This window comes from Salvia miltiorrhiza, chromosome 8, assembly GCF_028751815.1.
Source record: "Salvia miltiorrhiza cultivar Shanhuang (shh) chromosome 8, IMPLAD_Smil_shh, whole genome shotgun sequence".
NCBI classification, from domain to species: Eukaryota; Viridiplantae; Streptophyta; class Magnoliopsida; order Lamiales; family Lamiaceae; genus Salvia; species Salvia miltiorrhiza.
In genome coordinates, this window is record NC_080394.1 from 5,371,653 (window position 1) to 5,391,715 (window position 20,063).

Sequence of the window (20,063 nt, forward strand, 5' to 3'; positions counted from 1 at the left end):
AAATCAATACTCCCTCCGTCCCAGTAATGTTGTCCCCTTTCTTTTGGGCACGGAGATTAAGAAGTGTGAAATTAGTATGGTAAACTAGAAGGCCCCACATTTTAAGAAGAAATTAAGTTAGCTTAATTATCCTTGGTTCTTCCTCATCACCTCCGACAACCGTAGGTGGAGCCACACCTGCGCCGCCTCCTTCCCCGGCGTCGGCACGGCCATCAGCCGCATCGCCGCTTCTCTCCATCCGTCCACCATTCACCCTCTGTCTCCCTCATTCTCCGATTCTTTCTGAATCTCTGGTCGACAGCAGTGAGAAGCCACTGTCACCCCTAACACCCCAAATCTCCCATGCCCGAACGACCAGAAAGCCGCCGCCGCCGCCGCCGAACCTCAAATCTCCAGTCTACTACTTGCCTTCGTTCGAGCCCACCACAGAGAAACACCACCACAGAAACATAGAGATCCACAAATAACAACAAAAATCAAAAATAGAATCTTTTAATTGTTGAGAGAAACAAAGGAGAGGGATGAAGAAAAAAAGCCCTAGTTTTCGAAAAAAAATAGAGGAGGAGAGGGGAGGCAGCCAACGGGCGGAAGCGGTAGGGCGGCGGCTATGGCGCAAGAGGAGTGACAGGCGGGGGAAGTGGTGCGAGATGAGAGGCGCTGGCGTCGCCGGAAAGAGGAGCCGCGGCGGTGGTTGATTTCTGGGTGGAGAGCTAGGGCTCGAAATTTGCAGAAGAGGGTAGCTGAATTGAGAATTTGAGAAGGGTGAAGGGAGAGAAAGAACCAGACGAGGAGAAAAGGGGGCACGGCTCACCGGATTCAGGCGCGGCTGACGCCGCCGGAGAGGACGGTGACGGAATTTTGTGGAAGAAAGAGGCTGACTGATCTTCTTCTTCTCTTCCCATCTGTGCTGGACCGCTGGTGTGTGTGAGAAATAGAGAGGGTGAAAAATCGAGAGGATGAGGGGAGGATTTGTTTTAGTGGGTTAATTAGGATGATGTTTAATTAATTAATCAAGCCTTAAAATTTTCCTAAAAAGGAAATGGGACAAGATTATTGGGACAACCCAAAAAGGAAAGTGGGACAAGATTATTGGGACGGAGGGAGTATTAATTTTGAACAGATTCATGTATGATTAGATTTGAAGATGATGATATTTGGATTCATCTTATTTATCATAAGAGATGCTCAAATACTGAAAAGCTGGCCCAAAAATGAGCAATAAAGGTTCATACGCAACAATCATTTTACAAATATTTTTCAACTATAATTTATTATTTTCATTATATATCATCGAAATTCATTTCTCTTCGATTTTTCCTCTAGCAGAAAAATATTCTCTCTCTAACTTATAAGCTCAATTATCCAAACACTTTGACAACTTATAAGCTCTTTAAAATAAGCTAGCGAAATTCGCATACAAAGTTTAAGCATATAATGCTTTCCACATGTGGAGAGAATAAACTGTGTAATTACATACCAGGTTTCATCACATAAAATACATCAGCATCTAATTAATCAAGCTTTATACACAAACTATAACATACACGAGTAACCTATCAGTTGTCTACCTACCACGAAGTCATCGAATTACAAAGCTCCGTCCTCATTCTACGCTGCTTGCCATGAAAGTTTTCCCATCTCACTGCAATTATCACAAGGAAATTATCAACCACTTATCAATTTCTCACTCATAGTTGAGTTTTTACTGTATAAAGAAATGCTAACCTCGTTGTGGGACTGATCGTTGTCAATAAAATCTAAAGCATCTTCTTTGGTGACCACATTGACACGGCTGACTCTGTTTTTGTGTGTCACGCCGTATATCTTGTCAGCAACTTTCACTAGCTCTTGGCGAAATGTTGTATTAATAAACTGAGTGTTGGCCATGTCTGCCAGACGACGGACCATATCTATCACAAACAAGTTAAGGATCCACCAGTTGTAGCACAAGATGACAAAATATTACTCCTCCTTCCGTCCTAGCTGGCTTGGCCTATTTCTTTTCAGCATGGCTATTTGAGTAAGATTATAGTGTAAGGTGTGTGGGACCATATTTAAGTGTAAATTGATTAGCTAAAAAGAAAACAAGCCAAGTCAAGTGGGCCGGAGGGAAATGGGAATAGGGAGCCAGTTTTGCATCAATAATCTAAGCTTACAGAACTATGATGCAAGCAGATATAACGCCAAAAAGCTATTTCAGAGAACAATAATCTTTTGACAAAATGGCAATGAAGTACGAAAATAGAACCAGCACATAAACAAGGATACTCCCGACTGCAGTTCGGTACTGGGGGTCAAGTGCTGCATCTATCTCATCAAAAAGGTAAAATGGTGCAGGATCACATCGCTGAATGGCAAAGATTAGTGCCAGAGCCACCACTGTTTTTTGACCCCCGGATAATTGTTTCATCGACTGTGTCTCCCCTTGCCCAGTAAAAGAAACCTACCACAAGGAAAGTAAAATACAAATGTAGATGCAAATCAAGATCTAGAATGGCATTAATAAGCATCCATCCTGAAAACAGAGGTTTTAAAGTAATGAAGTATGCTCAGTTAGAAGTTCATGATTCTAGGTTGCAGCATTTTTGCGAAATTCCCATGCACAAAGTAGGAAGCTAAAAGAAACATGCCACGGTTAATGTAGCAAATAACAAGGATAGTGATAGTAACAAACTTGATTGATAATGACATAGGGTCAGGGCATTAACAACAAACCTTCACTTTGACGCCAATGTATTTCTCAACCCTGCCCTCAGTTTCCACTGAACGTGGTTCATCATCATCTAGATCATTATCAGCATCCTCCATATCCTGTAAACCATCTTAATTATAACAATTTCACACAGAAAAGCTCTTGTAGCTAAATAACATAATACCAAAAGAAAGAAGATGAGTATAACAGACATTTCCATGTGCTTGATTTAAGAACGGCCCATCACCATGTTACCAATTTTTTAAGGCTAAATTAGAGATGTGAACACGATGTTCAACTGAGACAAAAATCAAGAACTTTTCTCAGTGCTTATTCTTACACTTGAGCTCAATTGACCTAGCACTTTGATCTCTAACTCGTATTGTTAGTTATGAAAATGTTTATCTCCTACAACAGTTCTTACACTATCTTATCATTATTCATTCATCACCAAATGCGATCATTAGCTAATTTGAAAATGTAATCTTCTTGCTTTATTAGTAGATAGTGACGCATGTCAACTAAAGTGCTTCTTATATTATACGAAACAAAAATTGTTAAAGGGATGCAAAATTACAGCAAGGAGACAAGTTGTTCACCCGATTTTTCATTCCTCGGCATAAGGTATACCTCGTCCTGCTAATGTATCATAAGTACTTATTGATATTTTTGTGTGTTGCAATAAAAATGTTGAAGGCTAGATCACTACAAAGTTTCTTTACAGCCAGTTTATGCTCCTCTTGCCTAAAAATTCCACACATCCCTAAACTCACTGAGTAACTGCAGTTATTGATTTTCCTTTCTATTTTGATTTCATATCTTCTCAGTCCCTCCACCTGAGTAAACAAAATATTTCTCAAGCATTTTTAGTTATTCTTTGACAAGATATTTTACCGCTGTAATAACTTATAAGCAATTCCATGCAACCTTTAGATATACAACCCATTTCACAAGCAGAATTTTCCTCAGGTTATTCCACACAAAAAATACCAACGACTCCAAGGAAAAAAGCCATTAATAAATAGTTGAATATAACCAATTATTTGCCAAAAAGAATAAACTGACTAAATAATCTTCACATATTTCAGAAACATTGGTACTGAAAACCTAGTAATCTACTAAAAACATATTGTCTTAAAAAGCAATGAAGCTTTTTTCTTCCATTCATTCCCAACCATTCTTCTGGCTAAAGAGACAATACTCATACTGCTAAATAATTGTTTAGCTTTGCATATTACCTTCAGTTGTTAAATTCATTTTACAATCTTAACATAGCACGGTATGTGCTATGCGTCCATAATCATTTAGGGGACCAGAATGCAAGACAAGGCCGTCCACAAATGTTACCTATGATGATGAAGTTACAAACCTTTTTCTTCATCATGACCAAAAAGCCATGACCTCCTTGTACGAGTTCAGAAAATACTTCTCGAAAGTGTTTAGCTACGCCTTTAAATGTGCGCTCAATCGATTCATCCTTCCTCATATCCAAAACAGATATGAGTTCTTTGATTTTCTATCAAAGATGAGTAAAAAGTCAATTATTCCATCCACATATGCTATCCAGACTTCAAAGGAAAATTTCATGCTAAGATGAATGACTTTACCTCATCACCAGCATCCAACTCAGCTTGTCTTTTCTGGAGCTCTTCTCTCTGCTCTGTGAAATTGACATACTGATCGAGCGCCTTTTTGTTTACATGGCTGAATTGTTTCAGTTGCTCATTACACTTGTGAAGCAGTTTATATAATTCTTTAATACTCTTCCTTTTGTACCTAGATTGGGCATCACACAAAATTATCACTAAGAACTCCAATAATGTAGGTAAGAATTCAATCAAACTGTAGCCCCTGTAGCACCAAAAGATTGAGGAAACAAAAAAAAAGAATTGCTTATGACTTGCATTCTGAAGATCGATTAACTTGCTTCAAAATTCAAGATTTTTGAAGAAAAAATCTAAAAATCTGAATATGTAGTTTCAAATTGTGGGGAAAGAAAGTGTTTAGTAATTAAAGGAAAGATCGATCACCACCTGCTATAGATATATCACCACATAAGCGAAATTCATAATTCCAACATGAGTCTTCTATATCTATACATCTATACATATTACAAATGCTGAGTTTCGCCAACCTATATCAATAATTTACCTGCCAATACTGTATCAGGATTCAGTTGTCTCAGTGTTCATTGAATATTGAGTGAACTTTTACTAATTGTGTAGTATGGTTCGGAAAATTATATTGCAGTACTAAAGATCATCGTCTCAAGTTCTCACCAAAACTAAAGAGTAGCCTAACCAAAATTATTTGATTTTCCCAATCACAAATCAAGAATGCATTAATTACAGTTTTTGGTACATTTTGTGGAAAAAAAAAATCATCATTAGTTAAATCAGTTCATAAGAGAATAAAGCGAGCTGTGAAGTGTCCAAGTACTTGACATAATAAGATTAGGTTCGCCAAATATGACCAAGGAAGTTCCACATGTGCATTCAAGCATGTTGAAACAGTACCTGCACCAAGAGCTGTTCCAACAAGAACATAGCTCCTTGATAGTTCTATACTCCTTAGATTCTTACAAAACAAGATTGGGGATGGGGAGAATTAACAAGCACAATAAGTGGGATTTTTTATTTTGACCTTTATGTAAAGATATTTCTGACCATCAAAGGCTATAGATATAGCTATCCTTGGCATGTTTCGACCTAAACATTGTTTACATAATTGACAATTCTACATGAAATTTGCATATGAAGCATAACTCGAAAAGCAATCAGCCAACAAGTAGTTCTAATAGATCATGCAGTAGTATATAGAATTCTAGTGGAAAGGTAGAATTCGGATATGAAGATTACGTTTCAAAAGCATCAGATGATAGGGGACCCAATTCTCGAATTTTCTTTGAGTACTCCTCTTGCTTGGCCATATATATATTTTTCTTACTCAATAGCTGTTCCAGCTCTCTTGCTTCATCTTGGAGAGTAGTTTGGTACTCGTCTTCAAATTTCTACAAATGAAAGAATACATTTAGCAGCTACAAATAACAAACTCAGAAACATAAAATAGACCAGACATGAAAAGAGAGAAGGGCTAGGATGAGAGAACATTAAATTATGATGGTAGCAGCAGAACATAAAAACCAATATTACCTTTAGCTTATCCTTTTCAATTTTAATGTCTTCCATTTTTCTGTTCTTCTCATCTATACTCTGAGTCACACCTGTAGAAGATATAACCATGTTAAGATGAGGCCACATGAACCGACCTTAAGTTGAAGTTTGAGAATGATGAAAAGGAAGTCCCACTCTTTAGCTCCTCAGTCAGTTGATGAACTGATGAATTGGCATCCATTAGCTCCTGCCTTTTCAACTCAGCTTCTGCTTGCAATGAGTCGGTGTCTGAAGATAGCATTACAGCCTCCAACTCTTCCTTCCGCCTAACAAGATTAGTAGATAGATTCATCTCCAGCTCTGCTTTTCTTGTTTCAGTCTGTCAATTGACAATGCCAATTACACATCAAGGAGAACAATCCAAGGCAAACATCCAGGAAAAGCTTAAATAAATATCTAACCTCCATGCGGTTGCTCCTGCAGGTAATTAGCTGCTCTTTCAGATTAGTTATTTCAGGGTTCAATCGAGAGAGGGACTCTTTTTCTTCTGGTGTCAAGTGGTCAACAAGTTCAGTTCCCATTTCATCTTTCTTCATAGCAATATTAGCTCTATTCTGCTCTATTTGATTTAGTACACTGGAAAGGAGCTTCTCCTAAACAATAAAAAAATAATAACAACAATAATACTACTAAAAATTTATAATTATAATCGTAATTGTATAAATGAAGGATTAGCATTTTTTGACATATAGCTAATCATTTTTCAAGGTTGACTCACCTTCTTCTCAAGTGACTTCTTGATGGAATGCTTTTGCTTCTCAGCATTCATTACATCCTGCTTCAGCTGTTCAAGTGTAGATTTTTCATGAGCCATCTTGGCGTCATTCTTTTGCTGCTCAGCTACTAGCTCATTGATTTTCTGGTCGGTAAGTGGGGCGTGCTCAGTGAAAACAAAAGGCCAAAGGTTGAAATAGAATATTCACTACACTGTAATCCTTAAACAAGAATGACTTTATCACTGATGGAGAATTATTTTACGAGATATGTTGCACGAACTAGCAGTAATTGGATAACATTACAAATTTCAGCACTTCATGATTTTTATGTAGGAAATACCATGCAAACAAGGTACAGAAAACACGTGCACAGATAAGCTAGAGTTCTATAACATAAGCCTATTACTGATTCCAACAGCCAAATGCTGATAGATATACAAATATAAAGTCAAAAGTAGTTGTGAACCAGGACCAAGAGGAGATTTGGTATTTGCTACAACGTCAACAGGAAAACATACAAGCAAACAGAAACGTAACAATAATAAAGACATACTATTAGATGAACCCAATCATTGAAACAAAGAATTTTTTTCCAAAGGATATCTTGAAGTTTGTCTCTGATTTTAGTCAATTCATCTTCCTTTGTCGTAACGGACTTCATATTCTGTCTAATGGTGCTCATAAATTTCAGTTTGGAACGCCTATAGTCATAAAACCCACCAGTCATGCCACCCTTTTTGTTTACTTGATCACCTGCAACAAAGGAGTGAGCTTAGGTATGAAAACAAGACCCAAACATAAAAGGCAAAATCAATCAAGTTGGAGTTCAGTTACAACCTTCCAATGTTATACAGTCCAAACCATCAGCACGAGCAACTCTTGAAGCAACATCTAAATCTCTGCAAATTACAGTCTTTGCAAACACCTGTCAGATTGATAAAGGAAACACAACACATAAGTACCGTCATTAATAGACGAAGATATAAGAAGCAGATGCCAGCAAATGCAACAAACTAAAAAAGATAAATGGTAGACCTTCAGCAACAATGTATGTGATGTAAGCACAACTATTATAAGAAATATGACGAGCACTCATGACAAGCAGAACCAATTTAATTTACAATCATCTTATCATTATTCCAGATACCCAAATAAACTTATATCACTCCCTCCATACAAAGTAAATAAATCCATTTGTATTATTTTCAATACATTCCAAGTGTCAATCGGTTGCCATGCAAGTAATAGAGACATTTCACAAGGCCTACCTGACCAAAAGCGGCACGATATTTCTCTAAGAAATTCAATTTCTTCAAAAGTGGTATGACATCAGAGCTCTGTGGATATGTGACATGTGGAGCTTTCACCCTGTTCAAGGGTACAAATGTGACCCGACCACCTTTCTGTGAATTGAGGTGCCCTATTATTTGGGTTGATATATCATCATTTTCAACCACCACATGGAATAAGCTGTACAAAAAGGAATACTTCAGTGTATGCAAACCAATATCAATTGTTAGACGTAGGTTAATTTGACAAGAGACTTTTAAACTACTATAAGAATTGTCTTCACCTGTTTCCAGCAGTAACTTCAACAGCTGTGAAATATTTTTCATCACACTCTAGCAACTCAATAATAGGACCATATACTCCACCAATCATATGCTGATCACATATCTTCTTCACAGTATTAAGTCCTCTTCTTATATCCTGCGAAAGCCAAGAGCCGAGTAATATATACCCAATTTCAAACTTCAAACCCTAATTTCAATTTTTGAAAATTTAAACCCCAGATCTGTTGGCTCTCGATAACATGCTAATTCAAAGATAGAAACAAGAGTCCTAATTGAACTAGGAAAGCACTAACTTGCTCTCCAATTTGTACCATATATACAAATCTAACTCGAACAAGATAAAAGGTCTAACTTCAATCCAAGGCCAAATCTGATAGGAACAAGTGCCTAAACTCTTTATGCTTTTGATCCCACACGGCCACTTGATCTGATTTCCCAAATTTAACGTAAGAAACATCACATCCAGCTAACAATACATCCACTCTACAAGCATAGCAGGATCCAAATAAAGAGATTAAAGGCCTAAAGTCCAATCTCTAGCCAAATCTGATACAAACAAGTGGGAAAACTCATAGTGATCTTGATCCCACAAAGCCACTCTAGATTTAATTCTATGAATTCTATACCGGCAGTCATGGACAGACTCCTCAATTTATTTCAACAACGCCTATTTCTTTAATACCTTCGCAACAGGGCCAAAGAACAGCACTTCTTTTAGTTAGAGAAATTTTCCAAGGACCGATTCTTCGGCAACAAAGTATGTCAATTTAAGCTCCAACATTTTGTTACAATTTAGTTCATTGCAAAAGGTGATGTTGTTAAAATATGTCTGTCATATTGTTATTAATATCTTCCATCATCACCATCAAACAACCCCTGACTGTTGTCTGTCCAGCATTCCTCTCTCCAACCCCTGGCCCTCTTCTGAAACAAGAACCTAGTCCACCTCAGATAAGCATTTCCAAACCCAGAAACTATTAAGCCCTATCTCCAACCATATGTCTAGTTTGACAAGAGAATAATGGGATATCCAACTAGAGTGGCCATATAATAATACTTTTCATAAAATGTAAACGTAATGACGTAAAGCACTCACACCAGCAGTTGCGTGATCAAGGCTTTTCTCTGCTTTAAGAACATCCGATTTGAGTCTTTCAATTTCAGCAGCTTGCTCACTTTCTCTTCCCCACAGAGTCCTAAATAAAAATCAAAATTGATTAGAGCCCATATCAATTAAACTTTACAACTGAAATGAATAAAACAAAATTTATACTTTCGCTCATCATGCAGTTTGTCTCTCTCCACTTTATACTGGTTGTAGCTTTGTCTATATCCAGAAATTAAAGATTCATACTTTGCTGCTTCATCTTTCCGCCCCTTAATGTAGTCATCCTGCGCCTGGATATCTCTGTTGAGCTGCTCAATTTCATCCCTAAGTTTTTTCTCCTGGCATAAGCAAAACACTGGAATTAATCTCGTTTTACTTTCCCTCAGGTGGACCAGATCTAGATAAGATATATACTTAATTCGATGGAAGCAAAAGGAAAAAGAAATAGCAACCACAAAAATAATCTTGCAACAAGGTATGACATACAAGTCCTTGTGCTAAAGAGTAATATATTTCGAATAATTCTACAGCAAATGTTAGTAACATATTCAATCTGTATTTGTTTTCAAGGATAATTACCTGAACAAGGTTAGAGGACAAAACTTGCTCATAGTCCCTAATTTCTTTTGTTAACCACTGGTCACGAGCTGCTTTATTAGGAAACTGTGTTGCACGTCCTTGTTTCTGATATAGAATGCTAAGCTGCTTTTCACGCTCCATAATCCTGCCAAGCCAAAATCCAAAAATTGTTATCATTCCCATTAAATCACCACATCAAGTAACATTAATAAGTAAACGAAGAAATCAGAGTTAATACAGCATGTAAGTCAAGATTAAGAAAAATAAAAAGAGAAACAATAAAAGAAAAAAGAAAGGAACAAATGGGATGGGAAAGACCAGAGATTTATTGTCCAATACACATCCATTACACACCTTATAACTATTTGAATAACCAAACAGTTCTTCTTTTACCTATTGCTTGCTTCCATGAATTGCATGGGAGAAATTATGAGCTACTTTGTGATCAATAGAGAGAAAAACTTTGCTGTTGCATTTCATGCTCAAAGTAATTACTCATGTAAGTAAGACAAATAAATAGCTTAAGACATAAATGAAAAGGTTCAGTCTCTGGGCTCTATGAATCACTAATGAAACTTAAGTTCTCCCTAAGGCACTGCACAAGCAGGACCAACTAAGTGTCAGAAAGGTAGGGTGACATGGAGGATATAGAAAAGGTGATCGACATTAAGTTATTAACTATGTGGGTAACATCTCTTCTTTCCAAATAAGAGAATTGTCTTAAGACTGCGTAGACTGACTCGTTGCTTTCTGGTTATTCAAAAGGAGCCATGATCATTCAAAGGTCAATTTAAAGGAAGAACATAGTTTGCTATGAATTGAGAGCATGATGCTAGACCATAAGATCTACAACATAATAAACGAAGATGCAAGAATCTATAGGATCCACCAAGGAGCAAAATAATACCCTCGAGTCAAATGCTCCTCTTCCCTGATCTGTGAATCATGCAACTTCTTGACTCTAGTCAGCTCAGCATTGGATTCCACAATTTCTTTCTCCAAAAGCTCAAGTTGTATCACAGCATCCTCCTGGAATACAAAAGTCATATATCAGCAAAGGCTTCCACTAATAGATTAGGCATCCTCCAAAAGGCCAATAATCACACATCAGTCAATGGTCAATGCACCTTAGCTCTAATATTTCCTCTAATTTTATCATCCAAGTCTTTGTTATCAAGCTCAAGTTTTGCACGCTTCTTTATAGCTTCTTTCTTTTGTTTCTCTACTGCTTCTTTCTCTCTGCTCAAAATCTGAGCTTCTTTGGTTAGATCTTTAAGCAACTTGTCTAACTCCTTGCACTTCTCATGGGCATCTGAAACACTATTGTACATTGTGGCAGATTTTTCAGAAACCCTGTAACGATCCTCGTCTATCTGCAACAAATGGAATAGAACAGTCAGATGCTTATACAATACTATGCAACAAATGCCGTTACGCCACAACAAGGCACAGCATGATAGTACAAAGAGAAATCTTTTTCACGAAATCCACAAGTTTATTAATATATAGATAGATCACATAATGAAATAACTCGTATGATCCTTGATGCAAAAGCAAAACTGATTATAACTTGCAAATCAGATATTCCCCAATTAATGAGACCTCAAACCAATTGAAGAACCAAATAGGAAAACAGGGTGATCTAAAGAAATACCTTTGCCAATTGCAGCTTCGCATCGTGGAGCTCTTTGTCATAAATAGTGTACTCCAGAGACTTCCTCTGCCTGTCAAGCTGCTGATATTTTTTCAATTCCTCTTTCTCTTCATCAAGCTCACGAAGTCGGTCATCCAAGTATTGGACAACTTGAATAATTTGCTTCCTCTTGTTACCTGTAACAGACAACTGTCAGGATCCATAGCAAAATGGGCAGAAAAAATTACTCATGAGCACTTGCCAGTCTCCTGCATGATTTTCAAGCTTTCACGACGTCGCTCCTCATATACCCTAGTCCCCCCAATTTCCTTTAGCAGATCCAACCGCTCAGAATCCTTCATTAATGTTAATGATGCAATCTAAGAAGAAACGTATGTCAGAAAGATGAGTGGGAAGACCAATAAGGAGAGATGAAGAAAGTGTTCGACGTACCTTTCCCTGCTGCACAACATAATAAGGATTTGAACGAGAGAATCCAGCACTTTCCAGCAGATTCATGACTTCTGTCTTCCTGAAACCTCAAAGACCACCAGAACTATCAATTATCTAGAAGTGAGGTCAAACAACAAGCTGTTGAGTAATTGCACGAGTACCAAAATCAAGACTCAATAAATAAAAGACAAATATAATATAAATCATAATTCTGCATGACACAAGTTCATACATACGTGATATGTTTTCCATCCAAGAAATATTCGTCTTTCTTAACACCTATTGTTCTCCTCAGCCGAACTTCCTCTTTATCAACCTATCATAGATACACAGCAAGTATAATACTATAATCAGGAAAGAAAGAAGAGGAATTTAGGAATGATACTGCAAAACTGCACCTACAGGTTTGGGGTTAGAATATGTTTCCGCACAGAAAATAAACACAAAATCAACACAGTAGCACTAAGCTACATAAAGTTGTGGCTACTTTTGCGTACAACGTACACAACAACCATGCCTTAATCCATCACACTTGCAAAACGACTACAATCAATCTTAGACTATTTACTTGTAGAGTTCCAAAATATGTTAGTATGTTACTTACAAGCCAAAACTAAAGACTGAACAATTTTAACATTAGATTAACCCAACAAGTTTGTTTGTTGCCAAAAGACTGGTATATATCATATCTAGTGCATATAGGTTGTGACTTGTGAATATAGGGTTCACATTAAAGAACTCATATATATGAGACAATGGCTTTCTTTTCAGATGGTGTTATTGAATGTCGCACAGACTTCCTTTCTCTCCAGCAGCTATTATTTCCTTCATTTTTATTCCCTTAAAAATCATTCCCATGTTATTTATTGCCACTGTCAATTTTTCTTTTCAACAAAAAACAGGGATTTAGTTAGAAAGCTGTAAACAATGATAAACACTAACGGGTCTGCCATACTGGAGAAGAAATATTTGCATGCAACTCTTACTACACTTATGGCTTAGCAGTTTCTGTTGGACTCAGCGATCATACATACAGAAGGCTAAGCACCAGCATTATATTTGTTGTACAGAATATATGAAGTTGGAAAGTTGAAGCTACTTCCACATGTAAAGGGCATGTGAAATGATGATCATAGATTAACATTTCTCGTATAGAATATATGAAGTTGGAAAGTTGAAAAGTAAAAGTGTCATCCAAACTAACTGGGATACGATTGTCCGAGTTATCAAAGACGATCTCCACAAACGCTGATAACACCTGGTGGCCTGCACCTTCCTGATAATCATAAAAGCAACGTGTCCAGTTCAAATTGCACGGGAAACTCAACAGGATCAGAGAAATTAGCAAGGTATTGGTATTCCAATATTTCACTGCAGAACATACATGAAGCAATGCTTGCCTTTCTTCATTACGCAAGTTATGGAATAGGTCACTTATCACAAAGCGTATTGCTGCAAATATAAGTAGGTTTATCAATAAAATAAATCCCTAAAAGCAGAAAAATAAGATCTCAAATATTCCAGATCAGCATACCGTGGAAGAAGTTAGATTTACCGGATCCATTAGCACCAACTGCAGACATGCGTAAAACATAAATTATCTCATATAATAAAACACTCTTCAAACGAGATCCATGTGTGAAAACAAATAAGAAAATAATAGACAACAAGGTGTAGATGGAAAAATGTATATACCAACACAGTTAACTTTGGGACTGAATGTTTCAGTTGAAATCTGTTCCCTGTAACTCTTAAACCCTTCTATTACAACCTACAACAAAGATATGCGTGACACTAACAAATGAGTAAGCATGTTCTAAAAGGAACCAGGAACCAATCAAATGAAAAGGGCCGATATTTCACCTGCTTTATATACATGACGAGATTCAGTGCAGTTTGAGACTGCTCTCCAAATTGAGCGAGAAGAAGCAAAATGATTAAATCCGACTCCCTGAACAAAAACAAGCGTTTACTAAACTCAAAATGAAGGGTGAAAAACGCGTAGTTCGGCCCAAATTAACCAGAATAAGTAAATAACCAAACTCGGACGCTAGACTATCCAATTTTGAAGAAAAATATTTTCAGCCAGAAAAAAAAACAATGACAGGCTTAACTAGCCAGACAATACAATCAAAACGAGAAGTATAACAACAGAAAAGGAAAAAAATCATGAACTCGATCAGAAAAGGAAGTCTAGGGTTCTGGACGAAATTGGGGCAAAGTTCCAGGAAAAGAAGTGCCAACTAAGAATTACTCAGCAGGACTCACCAGTGAGCGGTGGAAGGCGGTGATGTTGAGCTATGTGTGTAGTCTACCCAGTGAGGTGAGCGTAGGTGCAAGAGAGAGGGGAGAGAAAAGGAGAGATGGAAGAAAAGATGGAAATGGAGGGAATTGACTCCACGCCAACAATGTTTTCATTTTGTATTTTCTTTTTCAACGTTTTCTCACTTTAAGTTGGACTTCATTAGAACTAGTACGCTCGCCCGTGCGATGCACGGCGAACATCAAAATTGAACGACGTGTTAAATAATAAAATATAAATATTAAATAAATTTAAAATATAAGTAAATATATACTCCCTTCTTCGTCCATCAATTTGTGTCATAATTTGTCATTTTGGTTCGTTCACCAATTCGTGTCATAATCCACTAATTAATGTATTGACCTGTACTAATTGTGGATCTCATTTTCCACTCAACAAATAAACAATACATTTTTTTCTTAAAACTTGTGCCACTTTCCCTAGGATGCGAATTGGTGAATGGAGGGAGTATTATTTTTAAAAATATAAAAGTAAACTCAATAAAGAACCTAAATCTGAGAACAAATAAATTTTTAACTTTGTAAAAAATATAACAATAATAATTAAGTTATTAAATAATTTAAATAAAGAAATCATAATTTTGTAGGAGGGAATGAGTAACTTTTTTAGGGTGTTACATATCCTTACTTGGAAGTGACACAATTCTCAACGAAAATCACCATCAATTGCTCCGGTGAAATCATCAGAAATCATCATAATCAATTTCTCCTATCAAATTTCCGTTCTCTTTAATTAATTACCAATTAAAAATCCACTCTTCTACTCATTCATACTAAATTTAACTACACATGCTACAAAAATTTCTATATATTTGATATCAACATACATATGCCTCGTTTGTGGTGGTAGGGATAAGCATAATTGAATCATAAACGAAAAATCATATCAAATCGATTAGTTTCGATAAATTGAAATTCAATTTTTGCTTGATTGTAAAAAATGAGAAACGAAATTATTTCGATCAATTATCGATTTTGGGCTAATTAATTTAAGGTAACCGACCGAAACACTATTTATTTAAATTATTAATTATTTACTTTTATCATTTAAATACCAATTCAACTCCATTTCTAAAGTGTGTGACACGTCTTTATCTTCAATTAAGAAAATAAATAAATTACTTGTAAATATTACAATTGACCTAAGATAAAGATTGTTTCTTCAATTTTAGTCTCACGCCGCTCAACCGTCTCTCATCCATGCCGCTCAATCTCATCAAGCCCATGTTTCGCCATGGGCAGTCAAATCTCCTCCCTCCACCCAACAGGCAATTAACAGCTACAACAACATCCAATGCCAAGCGTGGCCATGACATTGTCCAACTATATCATCGTCCCACCGCCGTTCCACTCTCAGCCCTCTCACTGTGACTCTGCCCCTTTGGTCGTGGCGGTCTTCCAAATTTCCTGCTTGCCCCTGTCAAATTACAAATGATTCACCAGATTTTATAAATTCTTGATTTCTTTGTAATACATTGGATCTTTTTCTGTTATTGCTGGAGTTTTTTCTTTTGCAATAGTGAGAAGGAAAGCTAAAACTTCTTGATTTCTTAGCTTTAATTTTTCTGCATATTTTTGTTAATGGTTTGTGCAATTGCATTCGGTTATATTAGTAACCGACCGAAACTTGAATTCAGTTTCGGAACGTTGTGGTGGTGACGTCGACGACCACGACGGAGGAAGATTGTTGGAATTTTCAGATGTCTGATGTGAAGAACAACCATTATTTGTGAGAGTATTTGATTGCAGATTTGTTAGGAAGAGGAAATCAGGTGAACTTCTTCTTTACCGATGTCGCATCTTCTTCTTCATCTTCGCTTATTCTTCTTCCTCACCATTTCTTCATCTTCTTCTTCCCATCTCAGTCCACCCTTTAGTGCCGCTTCTTCTCCTTCTTAATAGTTTCTTCTTCCCATTTTAGTCCACTCTTCACCGCTTCTTCTTACTCTTACCCATTTATTCTTCTTTTTCTTCTTCCCATCTCATACCTCATAAGTATATTGATACAAATTGATTGTTAGTATAAGCGAAAATAATGTCAATTGGATCTATATTTTATAGCTTTAAATAAAATAAGTTGGTAACGGTGGATTTAGTGGGGTGAACGTGTGCAGTTGTAATGGTAATCCCACGTTTTAAATTTTTCGGAAACAAAAGAACTGAGAATTCAAATTTTATGGAGAATTTGTTAATTTTGAATTTTTGCCAGGAAAAAGTGTCTGTTGAACTGTTCTTTTATATAATATATAGATAATATATGATTCTAAAAAAAAAGTTATATATGTGTGTGTGTTAAATAATATAGAAATAAATTATATAAATTTTTTTAGGCGAAATTATATAAATTTTAAAATACTTTATTTATTTACATATATAAAAAGAGTCGTGTTAGTATTTATATACATTAATAAGGCGTAATATATTATATGATCTACTCCCTCCGTCCCGGCCAAGACGCTACATTTGCTTTTCGGCACGGGATTTAAGGAGTTGTAGATTAATGTTTTAAGTGTGTAATAAAAAAGTGATAAAGTAGGAGAGAGAAAATAATAAAGTGATAAAGTAAGAAAGAGAAGGTAATAAAGTGATAAAGTAGGAGAGAGAATGTAATAAAGAAATACTTAATTAGTGTTAATTAAGTGTTTAAAATTTTTTATTCTTGCCAAATATAGAAATGTAGCATCTTCGTTGGGACGGCCCAAAAAGGAATATGTAGCATCTTGGGCGGGACGGAGGGAGTATTTATCTACTACTATAAGTCTATAATAAAAGTGTGTATTCTTACAAATTTTTATTATACCTATAATAACAACATTACTTGTTTTAATTTTTAAGCATAGTTTAGCTATTCAATATAGGATTAAAATATAGTGAGAATTTTTATGTGAAAATTAAGAATGAGGCAGCACCTCGTTTTAGCCAAAATCATAATAATAATAAAAATTAGTCACACACATAAAATTGTGAAAATAATAATATTTATGATTAAAATAGTCTTTATATTGTGTAACAGTGTATCTTGAACACTTTTTATTAGTGTATTTCTTACTAGGATACACTAGTAAGAAATATTGTATTCCATTTTTTTTAGTCCCGGAAAGTGTGTAATATTGTATTCCATTTTGAACTCTTATACATTTTTCATTATACACTTTTGCAAAAAATTATGTAACAATGTTCACATTTTTTTGCAAAAAATTGTAATAATTAGTCTGCAGTGGTGATGAAGAGAGAGAGAATGGCGAGGAAAGAGAGGCCAGTAGAGATAGAGGACATTGGGGGTGTAGCGACGTAGGTGGTGGCGGAGGACAACAGCGACACACAATGCAGGGGATGGCAGCAACGCAAAAATTAGGAGAGAAAAAGGCGGACGTCACTGCGACAACGTATAGCGTACAAAACCTGAGAGCGCAACAGTATGTCTGCCAACAGTGTACCAAACCTAAGAGCAGCATCGACAGTGGGGGTATGTGTAGAGGGGGAAGGGGGAGACGACGGCCCATGCGCCGAAAGGGAAGGGGAAGGCGGCGGGAGACTAGGGTTGGAGGGGAGGGTGGCTGCAGCCTGCAGGGATTGAGGGCGTTTTTTTAGTTTTCTTTTTATACAAATATAATCATTAAGGGCATAATGGTACGTTTACACTAAAAAAAAGTTAGTATTTCTAGTTTTTTATGTTGGTAACTATTTCTTTTTTACCAAGTGAAAATGTATTAGATTGACCTATTATATACCCCTATAATATTTTGAAACATGATAATTATGTGATGTCACATAGGACTAATAAGATTTGTGTGTGCTAATCTTAGTCTAATATATTAAAAAGAAGAAATTCATTGTTTTCACTCTTGAGAATTAAGTTCATTGGTAAAGATGCACATAGGAGGAGCACAATATAAAAGTACAAAACATTCGAAATAGAAGATCCATTACATAGAAAGTAGCTGAACTTGAGTATGCATAGTAGAAAACGAAGTAGAGTTCGATGAAGAAGATCATCGGTTGGGGAATTCCAAGGCCACCATGGCCCAGCGATCCTCGCTGATGGGCAGCACAAGCGTGCCCTCCGGCAAGGCCACGTTTGGCATGCACGTAAACACTCGAACTCTGTTGCACAGCAGGTAACTACTCTTCATCTCACTTTCACCTGCACACCACATTCTCTCATATACTATATTACCAAAGACAAGAACAATGCACCAAGTCATTTAATTACCAATGCTCTCATGTTTTTGCTGAGGATAGGAAATGTCGCATGACTCAAAACGATGTGCAACTTCGAGAGCCTCATCACGGGGCTCGAACAGCTTACCTGAAAATTCATTCATGCTAATCATGATTTGCATAAAGGAATGGCTTGGTGAAGAAAGGGTGAATTTTAAGTTAATTTTACGCTCAATCAAGGCGGTGTACGCAGCCTTAGCAGCACTCAGCTCTGCTAGTTTCTGGGACTGAGCTGCAGCCCCTTCGAAAACCTCTCCTTCGACTTCAACTGTGCTGGAGAATGAGTCGCAGCCGTGGCTAATCGTTTTGTATACGGGAGGGAAGAATCCTTCCTCTGTCCCCACTTTGTGGAGGAGGGCCTTGTAATTCTTCATAATTAAAAAGGATCAAAATGAGTTACAAGATCATGCTAGCTATCATATTTTTTTTATATATAGTAGTATATTTTTTTTGATATATATACCTCATGAAATGCATCAGTTAATAAGGCTAGCAGAGCAGTGGCTGCAGCAGAATTCTGTGCCTCCTCTGCAGAAGCGCAGAGTTCGTTGCTCGTGAACGACTCTTCAGCAATGGAAACTGTGGCCTTGAAGCAATCCCCCTCTTTCTCAGTCTTGTATTCTGGCTGGTTGAGATCCTTTCTTTGAGCGTACATCCTAAGTTTGTTCTTGAATGCTTGATGCAAATCTGCCACAGTGAGTGAGTGAGTGAGATTTGGATTGGACATTGGTTAGTACAATGTGTTATGCAAAACATAAGCCCAAAATCAGATTTGGATTGGATATTGGTAAATTGCTGTTTGCAACACAAAGACAAGTGTTTAATTTAATGTGTGAAATTTGATCACACTCTTAATTCTCTGAAATTTGATCATGCTCTGAATTCTCATGCAGCAACTATGCATAGCAGAAAATTGTTTACTACATGTTCATGGTAAAATAAAATACACACACACACACACACACACAAAAGCCAATTAAGATACGATGTTTTGAAGATGTGAATTGCAAACTCTGTGTGAGTGAGGCATGCATGTGTATGTGATGTGAGTGTGTGTTTTTACCATATTATGATCATTTTATCTAGAAAGCATTTTCTTTAGCTCAACAAAATTTAAAGCAGCTCAATTATTTCAATTTTGAAGATATTAAGAGTTGATAAAAAAAAAAAATGAAAAAAGAGCACGAAATTCTCACTGTGATCGACAGACGATTTGGAGGTCTCAACTTCTTTCTTACCAACATTTTTTTCTGGAAAATTGGATAGGAAAATTGAAAAAATGATGAAATAAAAATAAATCACACAATAACGCAGTAGAACGAAGAGATGCATTATTATATTATAAAAGCAGAGAATGAAAAGCAAGAGAGTGGAGAGATACGAGAAGTGAAATGGGAGAAGGCAAGCTGAGCGACTTGATTATAGGCTTGCTTGGAGGAGTTGGCGGCGGAGGGGCTGTGGAAGGCGGCGCCGGCGACGACGACGGAGGCCTTAAACTGAGGGCAGTGATCAGCACCATCTCGGATGCATGTGTATTTGGGCATCCCCAATTTCTGTTTCTGGCACAGCTCTTGCAGCTTCGACTTGTACAT

The 20,063-nt window shown here is 36.7% G+C and overlaps 2 protein-coding genes across 3 annotated transcripts; both read right to left on the reverse strand.

The window, feature by feature from the left end:
• Nucleotides 1-1,401: 1,401 nt before the first annotated feature.
• LOC131000299 (structural maintenance of chromosomes protein 3-like) lies at nucleotides 1,402-14,386 on the reverse strand. The gene is made up of 30 exons (XM_057926141.1): nucleotides 14,197-14,386; nucleotides 13,792-13,879; nucleotides 13,624-13,699; nucleotides 13,463-13,501; nucleotides 13,313-13,380; nucleotides 13,133-13,204; nucleotides 12,165-12,244; nucleotides 11,929-12,007; nucleotides 11,738-11,855; nucleotides 11,497-11,672; nucleotides 10,970-11,215; nucleotides 10,750-10,871; nucleotides 9,843-9,987; nucleotides 9,429-9,601; nucleotides 9,252-9,351; nucleotides 8,155-8,291; nucleotides 7,850-8,051; nucleotides 7,419-7,506; nucleotides 7,198-7,334; nucleotides 6,584-6,751; nucleotides 6,267-6,458; nucleotides 6,001-6,184; nucleotides 5,845-5,915; nucleotides 5,551-5,702; nucleotides 4,300-4,468; nucleotides 4,062-4,208; nucleotides 2,716-2,811; nucleotides 2,269-2,443; nucleotides 1,726-1,910; nucleotides 1,402-1,642 (listed from the first exon to the last, which is right to left on the reverse strand). Exons 2-30 carry the CDS (start codon nucleotides 13,804-13,806, stop codon nucleotides 1,640-1,642), a joined length of 3,615 nt encoding a protein of 1,204 aa, XP_057782124.1. The 5' UTR covers nucleotides 13,807-13,879; nucleotides 14,197-14,386; the 3' UTR covers nucleotides 1,402-1,639.
• A 3,728-nt stretch (nucleotides 14,387-18,114) lies between these two features.
• On the reverse strand, nucleotides 18,115-20,063 carry LOC131000304 (double-stranded RNA-binding protein 1-like). Of its 2 annotated transcripts, XM_057926149.1 has the most exons (6): nucleotides 19,853-20,063; nucleotides 19,668-19,721; nucleotides 18,935-19,158; nucleotides 18,641-18,839; nucleotides 18,464-18,559; nucleotides 18,115-18,394 (listed from the first exon to the last, which is right to left on the reverse strand). In XM_057926149.1, exons 1-6 carry the CDS (start codon nucleotides 20,061-20,063, stop codon nucleotides 18,243-18,245), a joined length of 936 nt encoding a protein of 311 aa, XP_057782132.1. In that variant the 3' UTR covers nucleotides 18,115-18,242. The 2 variants fall into 2 exon arrangements, with proteins under 2 accessions (XP_057782132.1, XP_057782133.1); XM_057926150.1 differs by lacking the exon at nucleotides 19,668-19,721 and having other exon boundaries at nucleotides 18,118-18,394.